This window comes from Pituophis catenifer, unplaced genomic scaffold (assembly GCF_029215685.1).
Source record: "Pituophis catenifer annectens isolate HBS135680 unplaced genomic scaffold, rPitCat1.0.hap2 SCAF_2, whole genome shotgun sequence".
Lineage (NCBI taxonomy): Eukaryota > Metazoa > Chordata > Lepidosauria > Squamata > Colubridae > Pituophis > Pituophis catenifer.
Window position 1 is genome coordinate 250199528 of NW_027256882.1, and position 21478 is coordinate 250221005.

At 35.9% G+C, this 21478-nt stretch overlaps 1 protein-coding gene across 2 annotated transcripts; it reads left to right on the forward strand.

The window, feature by feature from the left end:
* The first annotated feature begins 5529 nt into the window (after nucleotides 1-5529).
* Nucleotides 5530-21260, forward strand: NUDT12 (nudix hydrolase 12). 2 transcript variants are annotated; one of them, XM_070935738.1, is made up of 8 exons: nucleotides 5530-5561; nucleotides 5666-5753; nucleotides 7184-7392; nucleotides 8402-8982; nucleotides 9774-9941; nucleotides 15189-15302; nucleotides 19499-19698; nucleotides 20621-21260. In XM_070935738.1, exons 3-8 carry the CDS (start codon nucleotides 7187-7189, stop codon nucleotides 20726-20728), a joined length of 1377 nt encoding a protein of 458 aa, XP_070791839.1. In that variant the 5' UTR covers nucleotides 5530-5561; nucleotides 5666-5753; nucleotides 7184-7186; the 3' UTR covers nucleotides 20729-21260. The 2 variants fall into 2 exon arrangements, with proteins under 2 accessions (XP_070791839.1, XP_070791840.1); XM_070935739.1 differs by lacking the exon at nucleotides 5666-5753 and having other exon boundaries at nucleotides 5536-5561.
* Nucleotides 21261-21478: the final 218 nt, after the last annotated feature.

The following is a 21478-nucleotide window of genomic DNA, read 5'->3' on the forward strand; positions in this document are numbered from 1 at the left end:
AAAGAGATTAAAGCCATTACCACAGTTTATAGAAGTTGATAGAATCACTTCACTCCCAGATAAGTATCCCTTCATCAGAAGGAAACATGACTGCCACCATCCTGCCTTAATTCTTCAGCTCTCCCTGTTAAGTCCAGGGAAAATCACTAGTTGCCTCTCATTGGTTCCTGCCCAACAGGATGACAAATGAAGCATGAAAAGGGATGTAGAACTTCCTTTAATCAAAAGTGCAAGGACATTCTGTTTATTCTCACTTGCCCCCCCCCCAATGGCTAAAGTGGACAAATGTATTACAGTTAAAAGGTCAGGCAGGGGTGGGCTGCTGGGGGTTTACAGGGGTTTGGGAGAAACTCTAGCTAAGATTCTGTGCACTTCAGAGTACCCCCAAATCCCACTTCTAGATGGCCCCGCCCCTCCCACCCCTCCCAAGAGTTTCCACACAGCTCGCTTTGGATGCAGGTAAGTACAGGGCACGTGCAGAGGCTTGGGGAAGGCGAAAAACTGGCCTACCAGAAGTTCGGGAAGGCTGGAAACAGGCCCATTTCCGGCTTTCAGAGGGCCTCCAGAGCTTGGGGAGGCTGTTTTCGCCCTCCCAGAGGCTCAAAGAAAACCTCTGGAGCACAGGGAGGCAAAAACACGACCCCTGCCATGGTGCAGAAGGCTGACTAGGCCACGCCCACCATGGGCACACCCACTCGGCAACCGGGCAGAGAACCCTTTGCTAAAATTTTTGAAGCCCACCCCTGGGGTCAGGGCAATGGAATAACTTTTTACAATGCCCAAAGTTAACAGTTCCAGGAAAGAGAATTGAAACTCAAATAATTCTGATAGAAAGATATTATTTAAAAGGTTTAAATCATAACAAGGACAGCTGAAGGAAAAAGTAAAAAATATAAACTACAAAGCAAGTAAACTAGCTAGGAAGCTAACATTTAATAGGCTGTTTAATATTATGAATGCACCAAATAACAACAAAAAGGAAAAGAAAGATATTATAGGAAGATATTATAGGAATTAAACAAGAAACCAAAGAGGGTTTCAAACATAGATTATAAAAATAATAACAGCATATATTCTAATTTAATGACAACCAGACTTGGTGCGAAGAAAAAAAATCAACTGTTCGTCATATTCAACCATTGATACAGAGCAATCTTTATGCTCTTCAGTCCCAGAAGATCCAACTATGGTTAACCACTAATGCAGTAAATATAAGAATGTTACTACTAATTGTTTAATATACCTTGGAATCCTATTATGAATTGGCCTTCATAACTTATCCACAACCTAAATGAATGTCATTTCAGTTGGAACAGAAATTAAATTTCTACTGATTCAATATTTAATTACACCCATCACTATAAATACATTTAGTAAGGTCGAATACTATTTTAAAGCAATAGTTAGGTTAAAACACAAGAATTCTATTTATTTAATAAAATCTATCGTTGTATCTGTTTTTTTTTTAAATGTCAGCCAATTGCACATCAACCCTGCAAATTGAAAGATTAGCTAATCAAACCATTAGGAAAAATAATTAGCAACACAAATCAAGCAACAAAACATAAACAGACAAGTAATCCAGAAAGTAGGAATCATTGTGCTATTTGGACAAGGCAGGATTACTAGATCACATTGATTTTGAAGATTGACTATTTTCAGTAGTCACAGAACTGGTAGTAAAGGTAAGTAGAACCCATCCCTGGTACAATGGTACATAATTGTGCTGGTGAATTCAGATTTATTTGTGAGTGGGACACCAGCATGTTAGATTACTGATTAACATTAACCAATTGGTCAAATTATTTAAAGTCAGGCTTCAGATCACATAGTGATCATCAAGCCATAATTTTAAGTTTTGTTAACCAATGATAAAGATGTCCATCTGACCCAACATTATTCACTGGATGTTCTTCAGGAAAGGAATTTATATTGCTGGATTACTTGGGCAGAACATTTAAGTAATTATTTTAGTCAGACTTTAAATTCTACTCAAGCTTTAGATTTGAGAACATCTATAATATGTTATAAATAATAAAAAAATGGGACTTTTGCAGAAAAAAAATCTTTTAATATTCTAACAAATCTGATCAATTAAACTATAGTATCTGCATCAAATCAAAGAAATACTCAAATGGGTATTATTTCCTGTTGGTTTGATGCAGGTAAGAAAAAAATTAAATGCTTTATTTTTGTCATATAGAAAGTGTAATTTACAATAACCTCCCTTTAAGATATTAAGAGTCAAAAATATATAAGAGATTAATACATCAGAAGAAACAGAAGCAGAGAGATATTCGTAATTATAATTAATAAATTCTTCTCTGTAAAAAAAAAGACTCCAAAACCTTTTGGAAATTAATCTCCAGAGCTCTCCCTGTTCCCTCAGTCCTAGATTGCTGTATATTATTCAGCTTTTAAAAATGTTTTAAATCAATGTTTATGGAATTTGGCAAGGTTCCATCAAACTCCTTAAACAAAGTCTAGTTTGGGGGCGTCCTTTATTGGTGATACTATTCACTGCAGTATAGGTAGCCCTTGACTTGCTATCACAATTGAGCCCAAAATTTATGTTACTAAGTGACACCATTGTTAAGTGACTTGTCCCATTTTTTGACCTTTCTTGCCACAGTTGTTAAGTGAATCACTGCAGTTGTTAAGTTTGTAACATGGTTATTAAGGGAATCTGGCCTGTCCATCGACTTTGCTTCTCAGAGTGTTCCAATATCTCAGGGGCTGCACAAAGAAGAGGGAGTCAAGCTATTCTCCAAAGCACCTGAGGGCAGGACAAGAAGCAATGGAGGGAAGCAACTTAGAACTAAGGACAAATTTCCTGACAGTTAGAACAATTAATCAGTGGAACAACTTGCCTGCAGAAGTTGTAAATGATCCAACACTGGAAATTTTTAAGAAGACGTTGGATAACCATTTGTTTGAAGTGGTGTAGGATTTCCCCCGCCTAAGCAGGGGGTTGGACTAGAAGACCTCCAAGGTCCTTTCCAACTCTGTTATTCTATTCTATTCTATTCTATTCTATTCTATTCTATTCTATTCTATTCTATTCTATTCTAGTGATCAAATGATCATGGGACACTGCAACCATCATAAATATGAATCCGTTGCCAAGTGTCTGAATTATGATCACATGTCATGTCACTTTTTTCAGCACTGCTGTATCTTCAAACTGTCACTCAATTAACTGTTGTAAATTGAGGACTATAGAAAGCTCTGATTTGATCCCGTCAAGCTGGAATAGGGCTATAAGATTCCTGCTATATAAGAATGCAGTTACAGAAAAATCTGCCAATTATAGGACAATCAGCTTGCCATCAGTCCTGGAGAACTTTATGGAAGACATTTAAATGAAAAATTAATTTTTTACCTTGAAGAATATTTTGTTTTAAAAAACATTGAGGCTCCTTTTAGAAAGGGCAGGTCAACAATTGATTAATGTATCGAGCAGGAAATGTCTATTTCCCTGAAAGGTAAACGTTTTGTTTTCATAGATTTTAAAGCTGTTTTTGCTAATAGAATAAAACTGGGCCAAATTAGAGAATTTTATATTAGATATTACATATTTAACAAAGGCACCGTATCAAGATAGTATAATAATTAGATACAACAGAAAAGGTTCACCTACAAATGATATTACAATGAATAAGTGAGACTAATTTGCTTCCTGACCCCCTACATCATAAACATGTAGGCCAAATCCTTTTTTTTTTTTTTTTTGGTCATGAATGTAAAGAATATTAAATAGTGTATCCACCTCCTCCCATTTTGTCCATGTCTTCTTTTGCTTCTTGAGATAACCCTAAGTATAAATGATTTGGTTATGCAACCTCACAAGATGTTTGCAAAATATGTTGATTTTACTGAATCATCTTGTAATTACTAAATTGCTCTCTTACTTGGTACATAAAATCAGATTGAACTGGCTCCAAACCGGGAGAAAGACGCTGGAAATAAAATGAAGGCTAATTGGAAAGAAGGATTCTGTTTATTTGGATGCCAGAAACTTCAGTGACAGCAGCAATGTTTCTGGGGTGGGTGTCCAAATGACTGAACCAGTGGATGCATCTTTATAGGCTTCTGATTGAGATGCTCCAGGGGGTTGTGCAATGTAGTGAGCCTTGTGCCTTTTGCTATTCTAATGGTGGTGGATAAATCCTATTACGTCCTAAATATCATGTCCTGTCTTTGGAGGAGTGTAAATTCTTAATCCCATCAACTTTCTGGTAGCTGGACTGAAGGCCTTTTATTTATGAATAGGCTGTCTTGGATTTCTTAATGGGCACAAAATATCCATCACTAAAGATTTCAGGCATCTGCTGGAGGCTGTTTCCTATAGCAAGAAGACTGGGGTTCCTTTCTGCCTTTAAGAGCATGTTTCTTTATTTCTTCTTTGGGGAAATATTCTATCCTGCCTCTTTTAATATTAAGACAAAAGAATATTTAATCTGGGGCAGGGAGCCTTCATTGGCAGTCAGCATGCACTTTTTCCCAGCCTTGAAAAAAACAAACCTCTCTTAAAATAATGGGAAAAAATAATGAAAATAATTTTCTAATTTGGTGGCATTAAAATCCTTTTCATTGTATTCCAGATATAAGATCAGAGAGCAAGCTGTCCAAAATTATCAGATTCAAAGTAGACTTATAACAAAGTAACTTAAATTAAGATTGATTTAAACCAGTCACAATCTACACATGGCAAATAGGAAAAATTGAATTTTCACTTTTTTGGGGGGAGGGGGGGAGATCCCTGATGAATTAATGGGAGTTTCATCTAGTGGGAATCCTGATGCTTCTGGGAAGCCAATACACAACAAACGATTTAGCAAAAAATTTAAAAACCCATACATCTGTATGTCTGTGTGTGTGTGTGTGTGTGTGTGTGTGTGTTTCCATTGTTTTCAATGAGCTTGAGCCTTTTGTTTTTGAAAATACGCAAACTATTATGAAGACAACATGCCACATCAATTTTGTTTAATTTGCTTGTCTTCCTAGTAATACATCTCAGTGAATTCATTAGGAAAGCATTTCAGCCTCAGCATATCTTAAATCACCCAAAACAAATTACAAGTTACAGTTTGCAGCCAATTCAATGAATGCTTCCCTGGAAATACAACCTACCAGGATACCAGAGGCTGTTAGAGAAAGGTGCCTAAATTTATATATATACCCTTAAAACAGTAAGGAATTTGCAAAACAATAGCCAAGCAACTGCTGTTGACCGGGCACAACTCTTTAAATGAAACCTAGATTTGATTTGATTTGATTTGATTTGATTTGATTTGATTTGATTTGATTTGATTTGATTTGATTTGATTTGATTTGATTTGATTTGATTTGGTTTGGTTTGGTTTGGTTTGGTTTGGTTTGGTTTACGTGAGGCCAAGCACACTAAAAGCGTCTGCGCGGGAGCGAGTATGAAAGAGGACTATTTAAAATACTGCTGAACTGCTTTCTCTGAGCAAGAAACTACAATTCCCAAGATGCAAAGCTTGACGCTGGATGCGTCTCCGGAAGGACGCCGTGCAGGTAACCGCAGCGGAGTAGAGGTAAACGGAAAGTCTTCGAGGAACTTTTATGTTCCTTACGCAGGGGGGGGGGAGGGGGGTTCCCGCTCCTTTGCTGGACTTAACCGCACTCCCCTTCCCCTTAGTTCCGCAGATCCTCTTCATCGTCCGTTGAAACGAACCCAAGTCTGAGCCTGCAGGCAAAAAAAGCCTTTACCAAGCGTCCATTTCCCAGTGTGTTGCGGTGGATGGAAAAACGAAGGGAAAGCTTCTTAAAGTTACAGAGAGAAATCCAATATTGTTTCAGACAGGAAAAGTGCAAATGTCGGACTGATATACAAGTTCCAGTTCCTGGATTCGAAATGGACTCTAGAGCAGTGTTTCTCAACCTTGGTAGCTTGAAGATGGGTGGACTGCAACTCCCAGAATCCCCCAGCTGGCTGGGGGATTCTGGGAGTTGCAGTCCACCCATCTTCAAGCTACCAAGGTTGAGAAACACTGCTCTAGAGCCTCGTTTGTCCTGGAAAAACTAAGGATCAAACTGGGATGGGAAGCCACGAGGAAATCTTAAGGATGTAGGCTTGGAGGCAACTGCAGTTCTCTCCCTTATTGTAGCCAAGAACATTTGAAGTTGAGTTTTTTAATCCCAATCTGACTCCCTGCCTGGCAATTAAAACTCACTAGAAGCCTGGCGCCTATGAAATAAAGCCCTCATTTGTCTGAGGACTGAGTCCTTGTGGGGTGTATTTTCAGACACAAAATGCAAGGTTGTTGGGGTGGGGGAGGTGCCTTTGAATCAGTTTTGTATCCTAGTGACTTGGCAAGGATTTTGGAATTGATTTGTCACTGCTTGTTTAGGACTGAGGGTGAGTGATTGGCTCAAAGCCACCTGCTTTGCATCCATGCCTAAGACAGGATTTGAACTCAAGACGCCTTGTTTCTAGTCTAGTACCTTAACCACCAAACAAAACTAGTTCTATTACTAATGCTTGAGAAGCATTAGCCTACATCAAGCAGATCCTATAAAATCACTTTGAATTTATTCCAATACTAAATGTGTTAAAATCTAAGGAATTTCAAAAACAATCTCAATAATGCATCTATTATTCCTGCAGAGCAGAATAATGTTTTTTGATGCTTGAATGTGCTGAGAAAGAAAAGTTTTCAATACGAGTCCCAGAGACGTAGCGATAATGCTTTTATTACACCTGATTAAGCCATGTGAAATATGAAGTCCTAGTATGTTATTTCTGCATTAGTAAGTTATACGTAGAGCAGCCATTATCACTATGATAGCTAACATCATAGAGCTAACAACTGGCAAGAGAAGGGATTTATTTTTGATAGAAGTATGGTAGCAACCAAGAATCAATCAAAAGCTGCAGTCCAAATTAGCAGCCTGCACAAGAAGAGAAGTGGTAACAGCAAGTGGTACTTTTCAACTCTGCTTTTGTTAGACTTTTGCTTACTGTTCATTAAGTAGAAAGCTTTATTCCAGAAGAATCACTTTGAATTACTTTCTTTGTAGCCTCTTGTTTTGTTGAATTATTTATAGGCCATGTCTGTTGTCTTTTGAATTTGGTTACCCTATAAATGTGAAATCAGATCAACATAATGTACTTTGATCGAGTTTTTCAGCCTATGTTACCTTTTTAATCAAACAGATTATGGAGAATAGTGAAGGAAATCCAAAAAAGCAACTGATTTCTGAGCTTCACCAGCTTGCTGCTAATGGAAACAAAGCCAGGCTTACAACACTTCTGGATCATGCTCCTTCTCTTATCAATGAAACTGCTAGGAATGGTTGGACGGCCCTAATGTATGCGAGTAGAAATGGTCACTTTGACATTGTGCGAGTTCTTCTTGATAAGGGGTAAGGAAAAAAAACAAAAATAACATTGTTCAACTTGTCTAAAGTTACCGCCTTTTTGAAAATTACTACTCTGTAGAGGTGATGCTATTTGCTAGAGCAATACATTCATTTAGATCAGGGGTGGACAACCGTGGCCCTTTTACAACCTGTGGACTTTAATTCCCAGAATTCCTGAGACAGCCAAGCTGACTCAGGAATTCTGGGAGTTGAAGTCCACAGGTTATAAAGGGGCCATATTTGCCCACCCCTGATTTAGATTCACACAAGTTAAAATGAACAAAGCAAAAATTACATTAAATGCAGCTAAAATGAAAAAGAAAACATGTATATTTTGCCTTTTCACTGGGAATTCAAGGCAATGCACACTGGGTTATTTTATTTATCTCATTTTATTAACTTATAGGCAATAGTGTGAAGTAAGCTGAGATAGTGACTGGTTCAAGATCATGACTAAGTGCTGTGAACCTGGGTTTACATAGACTTGAGTCCTAGGAAAGTGGGAAGTGTGATAAAGAAACGAAAACTAACTGCATCTTGATTCTGTTTGGTATAAAATGGAGTGAAAAGAAACTCTGGCATACTTTGAAGGTTTTGATACTATACCTATAACAATAAAATAGAATTCCTGGAATTATTATCATGTCTAATTGTTGACCTGATTTACTTCAAAGGGCTAACAACAGTTTTGAAAGACTCAGAATTATTTTCAGCTACTTTGTCATGCTTTCTATTTTCTAAGGACTGAGTTGTGTTTTTGACTTCTTTAATGATCATTTCTCTACCTGTTGTTTTATCACTGCTCAAAAATATATCTTCTTGTTCCTTATGTTCTGCAATGAAGACTTGTGGTAGTTCAAAATCCTAACTGGGCCATGATGTACTTTACTGTGTTCAGTGTTGATATTATATCACCAGTGAGATTAGGATATTTTTATGTTACTTCATATCATATGACATTCTGTCTGAAAATGTTGCCACGAAGTAACTTTTGAATTTTTTTGTTTTAAAGGTGTGACAGGTTCAGAACCAATACTTCAAACCAGACTGCATTGGATATTGCTAGATTTTGGGGCTATAAAAACATAGCTAATTTATTAGCTAATGTGGAAGGTGGATTGGAGCCATTTTTCTTCACTTATCAAGTCAAAGAACAGGAGAATTATTTTTGCAAGACATTTTTGGATAGGAAAAGTGAGAAAAGATTAGATTCAAAGTGGCTGAGCATGAAACAGAAGGAACCAACAACCATATACATCATTTTTTCAAATTTAAATCCTTTAGTTATATCAGATAATGGTGAACGTAGTTTCCAATATCCAAAGGTTCAGCTTCGTAAATTTTTCTACAAGGATATAAAGAGTTATCTGGAGCAGACTAAAACTATCACTACAATTTTTATGGGAGTGGAACCTCAAAGAATAAATACAAACGATTCACATACAGGCAAAGAAGATGAGAATGGCCTAATTACCTGGTTTGCACTTAGTATAGATGCTACAGCGGCTGATAGTTTTTTACAAGAACATCCTGGTTGTTATTTTCTTCATCCACCAATGCCTGCACTGTTGCAATTATCTGAAAATGAAGCTGGTAAGGTTCTGCTTATGTAGTGGGGCAAAAGTAAGGAAAGTCTTTTGTAACATTCCTAATACAGGTTGGGTCACTTTGTAGGTATTTCACTTTACTTTGTGCAAAATCAGTCTAAAAATCCCTGCTTTGACTTACGATTTAAGGGATTCTGATGCACATCCTTAGTTGGTTCTAACTGAACTATCTATAGCAGGACTGTCAAACTTGCGGCTCGTGGGCCAGATGCGTCACTTGCTGGCCACACCCACGCCCGGTTTAGCGAAGGGGAAAAAAGTCCCGATAATGTCACATGACGCCGCCATAACTACGTGAGTTTGACACCCCTGATCTATAACAAGTATTAGCTCATGTTATCTCATGTCATTTCTATGCGATTATTACACTCTACTGTAATAGATTGCCTTAATTTCTAATGTATTTGCAAGTCTACAAATTAGGCATTGATAATCTATTTAGAGAAATTGTTTGGCTTTCTTGTCTCGTTTCCTTTTTCGTTAAATTCCTTTTATTTTTTTCTTATGGTTTAGGATTATGTTTTTGTTAATAGCTGAATGTTAGAGAATTGTTCTGGTTACATTTCTATTGATAACTTTTAGCCTGCTATTATTTAAGGGCTAGACCATTTCAACGTTCTGAAATATTACAATGTAAAGGTAATGACAAAAAAAATCCTCTGAACAACCGTTAAAAGCAAATTTTTGCATTGATTGTAATGTTTGGAAAGTTGGTGTTGTCGTATCTGCAGAAAAGAAGCTAGGCATTGACCAAATGTTTTATATGACCATTTTTAGGAATCATCGCTCAGGCTAGATCTGTGCTAGCATGGGATAACCGGTATCAATTTTGCCCAACATGTGGCAGTGGAACTAAATTAGAAGATGGAGGCTACAGGAAATTGTGCTTAAAAAAAGATTGCCCCAGCCATCAGGGAATTCATAATACATGCTTCCCAAGAGTTGGTAAGAGAATTTCTAGCATGTTGCTATTTCTTTGCTAATAGCAGTAAGAAAAATCAGAGTAATATGTAGCAATATGAATTCTGATTTGTCTCTGAACTCAAGTATTAAACTAAAAATAAGAGAGCTGCAGGTTAGCAAGTAGAACAACTATGTGAAAGCATGGCTTTTGATGTTTTAAAAACATTTCCATTGTTATTATTTAATGTATGATGAGAACATGGCAGAAGCATATATACACAGTCCACATAATTACAGGTAACCCTTGATTTACAATTCATTTTTTAAAAAAATTGTTTTATTGAATTTTTACAATTAAACAATCATTATTCAACTCTTGTGCATTATTGTGACCACTTACACATCATCACACTAGTATTCATCTATTCTCTATATATTTTTACTAAATCTACATTCTATTATTTTCCTTTTTTTCTATTTTTGATCCAATTATACCATTTCTCTCATATTATGTAAAAATCCGAGTCCATCAATCCTTTCAATTCAAGGGTCATTTTGCCCATCTTGGCACAACCCAATATCTTTTTAATTATTAAATCTTTAGAGGGTATATTTGAGCTTCTCCAACATTGCGCGAAGGACAATCTTGCTGCAGTTGTCATGTGTAGAATAATATATGTTGGTTTTTTTCTGTATTTCCTTTTCATTATTCCTAGAAGAAACAATTCTGATGTGTATTCACATAATTACAGGTAGCCCTTGACTTACAACAATTCATTTAATGACCGAAGTTGCATCATCACTGAAAAAAGTGAAGTATAATTGTTTTTCACACTTACAACTATTACGGCATCCCCATGGTCATATGTTTAAAATTCAGATGCTTGGCAACTGACTCATATTTATGACGGTATAAGTAAAACGTCTATGAGGGTATGGCAATGGCCTTATAACCGGATGTCCGATTCAATCGCCTTTGGCATTGCTTCATGCAGATCTTCTGGGGAACCAGGGAGCATACATTGTGGACAAACTTGCATAATACGTTTAATAGTTTGCATATCAGCACCATAATCACAACAAGGGGAACCTTTCCATCCCTACTGATACAGGTCAGAGGCACTTTTTCCAGTATCACACTTAATTCTGTTCAGTTTCGATCAGACAAAGCAAGGCAGGTCAAAACCAGGTAGTTTTGTAGAGGGATCATTAATGATCAGGTCACAAGAAGTCACCTTGGACCATTCCTTTCTCTAGGCATTTACAGGGTTTAAACCAGATAGATGTTAAGTGAATAGCTGTTTTCCAAGCTGGCCTATGGGATTTCAGTCTTGTGATGGGCTGTTCATTGTCCTGGTGAATTGGGAGGGCCTTGTTGTTCAGCCTCTTGGACCATAGAAAAATGACTGCTTGTTGTCTTCTAATGTGAGGTGGGAAGGTTTTGCTAAGGAGTGGGATGCAATTGCAGAAATGATACATATTATCTGTGAAATTGGACATCAATCATTTGGTTTGGGTGCTGTTAAGTCACATGTTGGCACAATATTCAGCTGAGGAATAAACCAAAGCCATTGTTGTTGTTCATAGGGTGTTAGCATCAGCACCCCAGCATATTCCAGCCAGTCTGTTTAGTAAATTGTTGTGGCTTTTCAATTTTTATAGATTTTTTTTCCAGGTTTTACCAGGTGTTAGTGATCTGTCCAATGTTACTCCCAGATACTTCGGAGAATCATTACATTGTAAAATACAATTCCAGAACTTCATTAAAGGCTGATAATTTGCGTACCTATTGCTGAAGTGGAATGTGGCTATTTCTGTTTTTGTTAAGCTTTGTTGGAAGTGCCAACAAAGAGTTATGGTTGATTTACAATATTAATCATTAATTTTATTATTATACTTATTAATAGATAAGCCCTTTGCATCAGTGTATTAATGTGTATTCAAAATTTCTTAGCTTTCTCACAAGTCCACCATGCGTGAAACGTTTTCTTGTGTTTTTCATATAACCAACATTGTGTTTATACATTTTTGATAATTTAACTGGTGTCATATACCAATGATAAATCATTTTATATATTTTTTCTTAAATTATGACACATTGTAAATTTAATATCGGTTACCCACATTCTCTACCAAGTGTCTACCTCTGTGGACCAAAATTAATACCATTTTATCATGAGATCTTTAACTTGTTCTTCTGTTTCAAATCAATTGATACATTTTTGCTATTATATGTTCATCATTTGTGGATAGCCAAACTTCAAATTATTTATATTTTTCCAATTGTCTTTTTATCCATATTAAACCTTTCTTTTAACTGTGTAGATAAAAAACACTGAAAACAATTTCCATCTACAGTCAATTGCTCTCTTGACTCCAGTTCTTGTCTCTATTCTGTATTTCTCAATCTTGATATATTAGCCATTTCTCTACTAAAGAATGCTGCTTTTGCTGAGGTTAATAAATGTATCTTTGGGCAAAACTTGAGTTTATATTTCTTTCATACATTAAATATGGCACTTCTTACACAGTGATTTCTAAAAACCACATTAACTTTAACGTACCATAAAAAGTCATACCACTGAAACCTTGCAATTATAATATTACTTTATTTTTCTTTCATCCAAATTAAACAGGCTACAAAATATATAGTTTTTGTACATTTTTGATAAATATTTGCAAGTACAAAAATAAGGCAATAGACATCATTAAAATTAGATTCTCCCTTTTTATTAGTATCGTATGTGCTTATGGATAAGCTAAATTTGTGGGCTGATGTAGCCTATATTAATAAACCTCCTACCATCATAAAAATACTAATGTTTTCCTCCTCTGGAGTTGAAAAACAAGACTCAGCAGTGAAATCCTCTGAAGTCTGCTACCGGTTCTGTGAGTCTGCTACTGAGCACATCCTTCTTGCGTGCATGCACGCCTGAGGCACACCCGCACAGCACTAAAAAAGGAACATTTTGAAGCCTCCCAAGTCTATAAAAGTAAGTAGAACAGCGAGGGGGGGAATCCGCTGTGCCACACAATTTAGATTAGCTAGAAAGCAGGAAATCCAACGATTCTAGCTAATATAAATCACGCGTCACAGCTGATCATCAGAAATGATCAGATTCCCAAACCAGTAGCATTTTTTTACTACCAGTTCGCCTGAACCAGTAGCATTTCACCCCTGGCAAATCTGCTTTATGCTTGCAAACATGTCGGGATTACAAGGTTACCTCATGTCCTGGGTTATGGATGAACTAAATGTAAGATCAAGTATTCAGATGTCTAAAAGCAAACATTTTAAAAATGTGTTTAGCCACATAATTATAGAAGGAGGATTCATTTGAGAGTACAAGACACAGTAGAATCTGCAGGCAGACGATAGAGGTTAAAAAAAGGCAAGCTAAAGAAATACACATGTATGTGTGATGCATATACATAAAGGATTAGCTTACATTTCAGCTTCCTTGCCAGTTTTTATTCCTCTCCCCACCCTTTCTATGGATGCTGATGGCAAAACAATACAGTACATCTGATTTACTATTCTGAGTAAACATTACCACTATGTTCTCTCTAGAGATTTTGCATTCCTTCATCTTCAGATATAACCAAGTTTAAAGTATTTAAATAATTATTCCACCATATACTGTATATCCTTGCTTGTTTTCATCCTTATGTATTTATTTACAGGTCATTTTAAAAGATGCATTTATGTTTTTATTTAGATCAGTTTTACATAACTGCTTACTATTAATTTCCTGTTTATTTTTTGTTAACTTCTTCACCTCATTCTCAAAGTGTATTATAGATGTGTTTCTTATCTTTTTATTTTTCTTTTGGATCTTGGATGATGCACATTCCTTATATTTCCTATGAGTTAGTTGAAAGTAGGAGTAAATATCTATTATATATTCAGATAACTAAAAAAAAATGTGATCAGGATGTGATATGCAAGATCGCTGAGCCAACAGTTGGTAATTCCAGTAAAATTTCTTTAACAAAACATGTAGTCAGCAAAATTTGAAACTCCTGCTCAATACTTTGCAGCATATAAATTTGCCACAGGTCATCAGTCTTTGAAGCATATTTACCTAATGGATTGTCATATCTGTCATTTTGAGAGAATAAGATGAGAAGCCAACAGAAAGAGGGGGGGAAATGAAACAAGAATATTGAATATAAAAGTATGAAGGAACTGGGTTGTGTATCTATACTTTTAAAAAACCATTAAAAATGCAAGTTCTGAGGCAGAGTAACGATCATATTTACATCACATTTTTTACCATACCTTTTGTCTGTTTTCTTTTACCCCACTTAAAAGTCCTACAGATAAGCAGAAGAAAGAGTGGACAAAAGGAATGGTCTATGTAGGGATCACTGGTTGAAATCTGTCTCTTAATTTTTTTGAAGGACATCTTTCTGAATGAAAATGTCAAAACCTGACAAAAGAGACAGGACAATGTAGCAAATGCAGGTATTAAGATTGTGGAAAAAGATTGGTAGAAGAAGAGAGGAAGAAGTGGGGAGAATACAGAATGGGAAGAACTAAGGAGAAAAAAAATTATCATACAATGAAGAGCTGTTATATTTTGCCTGTTTTAGAAAATATTATTCCTGAAAGGGCTACAGTAATAAAAGTGCAGCAGCTCTGATTTCAATTGTGTGTTTCTAGCCCGTTCTTGGATTCTACCAAATCTGTTGTTTCTGTTTATAGAAACAATCAGATAGTCATGTTTTTCCATTATTTTCTTCTTTTTATTATTAACAGACCATTTACATGTTGCCTTTTTGCTTCAATAATTAATGTCCAAAGACTGGTCTGTTTAAAATTATAATGAAGGGAAAATTACAAATTACACTATACTAATCAAGTCTTATTGTCCTTTAAACATTGCATTTGGAAATCAAAACATTATCACCAAGCCATTCATTAATAACTGGAAGGTCCGGAAAGCAAAAATTCCTGCTGATTAAATTGCTGATGTATATAACTCTGGTCACTATTCCAGTGTTTTTATCAAAATCATGCAGCAGACTCAGGCAATTTACCTCCTGAGTCTTGCTTTTGGCCTAGGTTTCCAGAAGGCATCAATGTTAAAAAAAAAAAAATGATTTAAAAAAAAAAAGAATCCTGCAGTAAGTTTGCCTAGCTACAGGGCTTCTTGTGAGAACTGGGTTTCAAGCAGTGAAAGGAGATAATAGCAATGCTAAATAAGAACGGATAGGCTTATGCTTCTTGCTGCTTTTTGTAAAAGGGATTTAAATATTTATGCCTCTGCTTAATTTCTGTTTCAGATCCTGTAGTAATAATGCAAGTTATTCATCCAGAAGGCAACCATTGCCTTTTGGGAAGAAAAAAAAGATTTCCCCCAGGCATGTTCACTTGCCTTGCTGGATTTGTAGAGCCTGGTAAGTTTTCTTTATATGTATACTGTTTTAAAACTTTTTTTGTGCAGGTGGGGGGGATGACAGGGACACAGTATTGAACTGATTTCTAAATAGCACCTTTTTTGACAAAAGCATGTTACCATTTCTGCTCCTGAAAAATGACTGAAGTTCCAGTCACATATATATTGAGGATCTTTGCAATATATATATATATATATATATATATATATATATATATATATATATATATATATATAATACTTTCATTCAGGCGCAGTGGCTCAGGGGCTTTAAATACCATGAAAAAAGTCTATACTTCAGCAGTTCGAATCCTGCCACCACATGATCGAATGAGCTCCCCTCATTTGCCTCAGCCCCTGCCAACTTAGCAGTTCAAAAGCATGTACCTGTGTTCGCCGCCCTGAGTCCTTAGGGAGAAGGGCGGCATATAAATTTTTGGAAATAAATAAATAAATAAATAAATAAATAAATAAATGTATATACAAGTAGTTAAATAGTTACCACTTTGATGGGAAGATAACAGTGGTTCGGTGTTTCACTGTATGCTTTGCACTATGGCGTGATGTCATGCTAGTCAATGCTGTGGAAATGTCTTTGGACAGTGCTGGCTCAATGGCTTAAAGAAACAGAGATAAGAACCACCCCCTAAAGGCAGCTATGACTAGCAAATTAAAACCCATAGGGATTCCTTCTCTACCTTCATTCAGGAATTCAAGGTAACATACATAGTCTTCATTTCACAGAGTGACAATTCTCTGAGGTACCTTGGCTAAGGAAGATGACAGGCCACCAGTTACCCTGATGAGCATCTGTGGTTGTGGGTGGACTAGAATCTGGGTCAGTCTTCAGTACTTCCTTTTAAGGTAGAAATTCAAGAATTCAGGTTAGAAGAATACAGGATGAAATGAAATGCAAGCAGTATATCTTTTATTTTATGTACACTGAGAGCATATGCACCAAGACAAATTCCTTGTGTGTCCAATCACACTTGGCCAATAAAAAATTCTATTCTATTCTATTCTATTCTATTCTATTCTATTCTATTCTATTCTATTCTATTCTATTCTATTCTAAATTACAATTGGAAAATAGGGAGATAATGTTTGGGCATTAATTATATGAACATGGTTGGGATCACTAGTAATTTGAACAGGGATTCCTAAAGAATTTGACTTTAGTCAATTTGTGGTCATCTGCTAATTAGCTGGTGGTGAATCCCAATTCAACTTAGAGCAAAGGCAGCTTTTTAGAGACAACATCAATTGTCAAATACCATTTGTCAATTCAGGTAGATTGACTAAGGAACTTGTACATCAGTATGTCATCGCCTTTTGCATAGTGACACCTCAAATTTTAAGTTAGGCACTTTATCTGAGAAATCCTTTGAAAATGTTTTTAAGCTCATATTTCATTATATTATTCAAGTTCAGCCACTGAACAACTTCACAGCAGCTTTCTTGGCAGTTTTTCTCTTTTCTCTTGTATTCCCTGCAGAGGAATAAATAAGAAATATTTCTCCGTATTGATAGTATCTGGTTCTAATTGGGAAGCAAGATTTGGATCCCTTGGGGATAATACAAGAACAGTGTGGCAGAAGTTTTGTCGTGTGCAGATTCAAATAAAAATGAATAAAATTGGTTTGCAGGGAAAGTAATTAACATTCTTTCATGCAGAAAGCACAAAAACAGAAATCATATTTAATTGTGCCTGGAATAGATTCATCAGAGGAGTCAAAATAGCCTCCTGTTCACTGAATAGGACTTGAGGATAGGTAAGAAAGCAAAGCAATTTGGAAATATATGACTCTTTTATGTCTAGCAGCTTTAAAAGACCAAAATAAGTTTGATGGGCATGCTTTATTAATTTAGTTATTCATTTAGTTATTTATTCATTTGGCCAGTTGAGAGTTGCAGAACATGGGCCAGTAAGATCTTTATATGGCTTTTATTGTCACTTTGTTTTGCTCTTGAAATAACAAATATAGAAATTCTGCTGAACTGTTTCAGATTTGCTGCAGTTTGGTAGTAGTAAAATCCAGAATATTTTATTCATTCTGGGTTTAATCTGAAACATATCAACATATTAATCTGTGGCATATCACAGTAATTTTCCCAACCATATCTCCCTGGACGGCCCATCCTTAGTCTTCCCAACACCTTCCCTAATGTTGTCCCTCACTTCTTGTAATTCCCTATTAATACACTGGACTCCGTGCTTCTCCCTTTCTGATACCAATAAAGAACAGCCCCCAAAGCAGAATATCCCACTTTCTTGTCTGCCAGTGATTTTCTCTATCCTTGCCCAGTTGCTCTCAGTTTCTGCTTTTCATGCAGTGTATCCTACTGCTATCTTCTCAGTGCTTTCTCTTCCCTGCTTCAGATATCCAGGAAAGCCCTTTTACCATGCCCTTTCCCTCCTCTTATTTTGCCCCTGCCTCAACCTTGAACTACTGTGCTTCAATTCATTTTTGGAACAAAGCAATCCTGTTTCAATCCAAATACAGACCAGAGTAGCTGATTACAGATAAAGGGGGGGTGAGGGTGAACTATTCAGAACTAGATCATGCATAGAGCTTTTTGCACATCCCTAAAATATTTATTATTTGGCTGAAGATGCTTAAAAAAGACATATAAGGCATATATGGTGCTTTTGGGTCCATCGATAGATGGTCATGGAATAATACATCCACTGTTCTTGAGGGACATCAGGGTACCCAGCAATAAGCATTGCTTGGACAATTACTGGACCAGGATTATTAGTTACAGGGGTGAGTTGGTGGGTTTGGACCAGTTCACAGTCAATGGTGGGTTGCCCCCGGTTTGGACCAGTTTGCAAGAACCGGTAGTGAAACCAGCGGGAGGCCCCACCCATCGCCCCAGATGTCATCATCAACTGCGCATGCACAAGTGAAGCGAGCGTGTGCGCATGATTCCATTCCGAACTGGTAGTAAAGGTAAGTAGAACCCACCCCTGAGTGAAATGTGTAGGAAACACCAACCTCTAGAAAAATCCTGTGATCACTAGATTGTTTTTCCTATATATAAGTGTATACAGCCTCCAGAGTCTTCCCCATATAATGCTATTAAACTTCATAGCATGCTGTCAGAATTCAATTGCAAACTGCCGTTTTAAGTATTCTACTACTGTTGGTGTTTTTTATTTGAATGTTTTAATTTTTTTTTTTAGATTTAAATGATTCCCTGCCCTCCTTCAGCTATGTCAATTTTTGACTGTACGATATGTCTATCATTTAGTAAGGCAGTTTGATTCTCAGCATGAAAAAGATTGTTCAGTTCTGCTATATATTAAAAATGCCATTAATGGAAGTCCATGTGTATCGAAAAGCATTTCATTAGTTTGAACTTAATAGATGCACTGAGCTAAAAATTAAAGAAATATTAAAATATTTGCATAATTACGATCTATAGCTGTTATTCTCAAAGCAGTTTGTGAGTCGTCCTTTCTTTATTTGAACTGGGGCTGTCAACATGCTTTGAAATGCAAAGATCCCAGGCGTCAACTCTTGAAAAATGATGTTCAGATAATTACAATTGAGGTTTGAAATCCATAAAGCCAAACAAGTAATTGAAAGCTCATTGCAGTCTTTAATTAAGATTAGCATAAAAATCTATTAAAATTTCCATTAATACGATTTTTGCACATCTTTTTCCAAAACAGGTCTGTTCTTTAGAAATTTAAATTATTAAAACTTATTCCAAACCTTAAGATACTGCAAGACATTTGTTGTGGCAAGTATTCCCTCCCCTTCATAGACATGGCAGACATGGCCTGTTACTCTCATTTTCAGTGGCTCCCATGAGCTGTGTGGATTCAGTTTCTTTATCTTGCTGGATATGAGTTATCCATATACAGTAAATCTGGGGGGGCGGGGGGGGGAGGTATGGAAATAATTTAATTAGACTTGAAAAATACGCTCATTGGTAAAAGCACTGCCAGGGAGGGAACCAAAGACTTGCAACCAGTTTACATCTTGGAATTATTAGCTTATATTGCTTTGACATTCTTTTGCTTTTTGAGAATGAATTTTTCTGTTGAAAAAAGTTTACACTCTGATGTTTGAATAGCCACAAATGATTGCTCAAGAAAGTTTCATATCTTTTGGGGCACTTTAAAGCACAAGATACAATCTTTGCATTAAGCGTGTCAATTAACTGTTCTATTCTTTCTTTGATTAGGTGAGACAATTGAAAACGCTGTTCGAAGGGAAGTAGAAGAGGAAAGTGGAGTTAAAGTGGGCCGTGTTGAGTATGTCTCTTGTCAGCCATGGCCAATGCCCTCCTCCCTAATGATTGGATGCATAGCAGCTGCAGTGTCTACCGAAATTAAAGTTGACAACATTGAAATAGAAGATGCCCGCTGGTTCAGTAGAGAACAGGTAAAGTTCAATTTAATTTCCTTTTCTTATTGATTGTCCTCAGAATGCATTGGTTAGGGCATACAATATGGATGTGCTTTTTCACTCAAACAAATTAAACTTCTTACTCTCCTTATTGTACAGTGATTACACTGAAATTGAAAATTATATGTTGGTCAAAGAATTGATACAAGCAATTGTTTCTCTGTTGAGCCCATAGATCTTGCCAGTAAGTTGTGTAGGTACATTTCATTGAAGACTATTAGAAATACATGGTTTTCATTCCAAGCGTAATGATCTTCCTGATTCAGTTTTACAATATTGTCTCCTTGGAGATATCAGATAAATGAGGTGACCATTTTTATTAGGACGAGTTCTATTTCCATAAAATATTTCAGGCTGTTGGCGATGAGGTAAAATACCGCTAAAACAATTATTTCATAAAGTGATTTGCCTCCCATGTTTTTCCTTCATATTTCTCTTTAGTTGTTTTCTTCATTACCAAATTTGATGACCTGGCAGAGTGATCAGTGACATTCTCTGGTTTTAATGGATGCTTTCCATTTGTTCATTTTTAATTGTTCAGAGTGAAGAATTATTAGCAGATATACAGTACATTGTTTCTTTTTTGAAATTTAGCTTGTTGAAACATATTGTGAAATATTATATTGATGTTTCAAAAAAAGGGATCGATGCTTTTAGTCTTTGGTTCTTTCAGAAGAACCAAATTGGTTCTTCACCAATTTTAGAAATAAAACAGGGAGTAGATCATTCCAGAAATAGTAAACACTACCTATATAAGAAGTAATGGACAGATATGATATTTTCCCAATGTCTTCTATCAACAACAGTTGGGTATTGTTCTTAACTACTGATTTTCAATTACTGTGTAAGGTGAGTTTCTTGTTCTGATATTTTTTTTTATTTTTTTTTTGCATTTCAGATAATAGAGATCCTCAGCAAAAAGAACCAAAATATTTTTGTGCCACCACATCAGGCCATCGCTCATCAGTTGATAAAACATTGGATTGGAATGAATGCTAATCTTTAAATTCAGCAAGCTATATATTTGCATTGCATCATAACTGCATCTTTTAAGATAAAATTAAACTTAATGTAATTATAGTAGTAATTTTAGATTTCCAATTCTTTCATTCCCCACACTCCTGTAATTACTCCCTGTAATATTTATACTTACAGTTCTTTTGACAAATTTTATCAAACTTTGCCTAGTTTCTTGATAAGAAGGCTCATAAAAGTTTATTTTATTAGGAAATAAGTTGGGTGTTCTCATAGTAAGCACTGTACATATAGTTCCTATAATAGCCTGATTAGACCCATTGACCTCCAAAGGGTTTTTTTAATGTAATTAAAATTTTAAATGAGAAGTGTCCAAAAATCTCATAAGCCAAATCTTACAAAATCTCTACGTTGTTACCCAAGCTCATATCAATTTTTGAGGGGAAGGGGCTCATAAAATTGCATACTTGAAATGATTTCTGATGCCTGGTATAAAATATTAAGTAGTATTTTATCATTAGTTCATTAAACACAGTAAAATTGTCAATATAGTATCAGTATAATATTCTTACCAATGTACTATGCAATTCTTAAAACAAAATTGTAAAAATCCTATTAAAAGAATTAGACATTGCATTACCAATGCGAACTAAAATCTCATTCTTATAAGAAGCTTGCTGTGTTTTGCACAGCATTACCAGTAGCATTGCTAAATCATAAAGTTATAATTTGGGTTTTCTGGATATATTTGCATTAAGCAGGTTCCTACGTTGCTTCAACA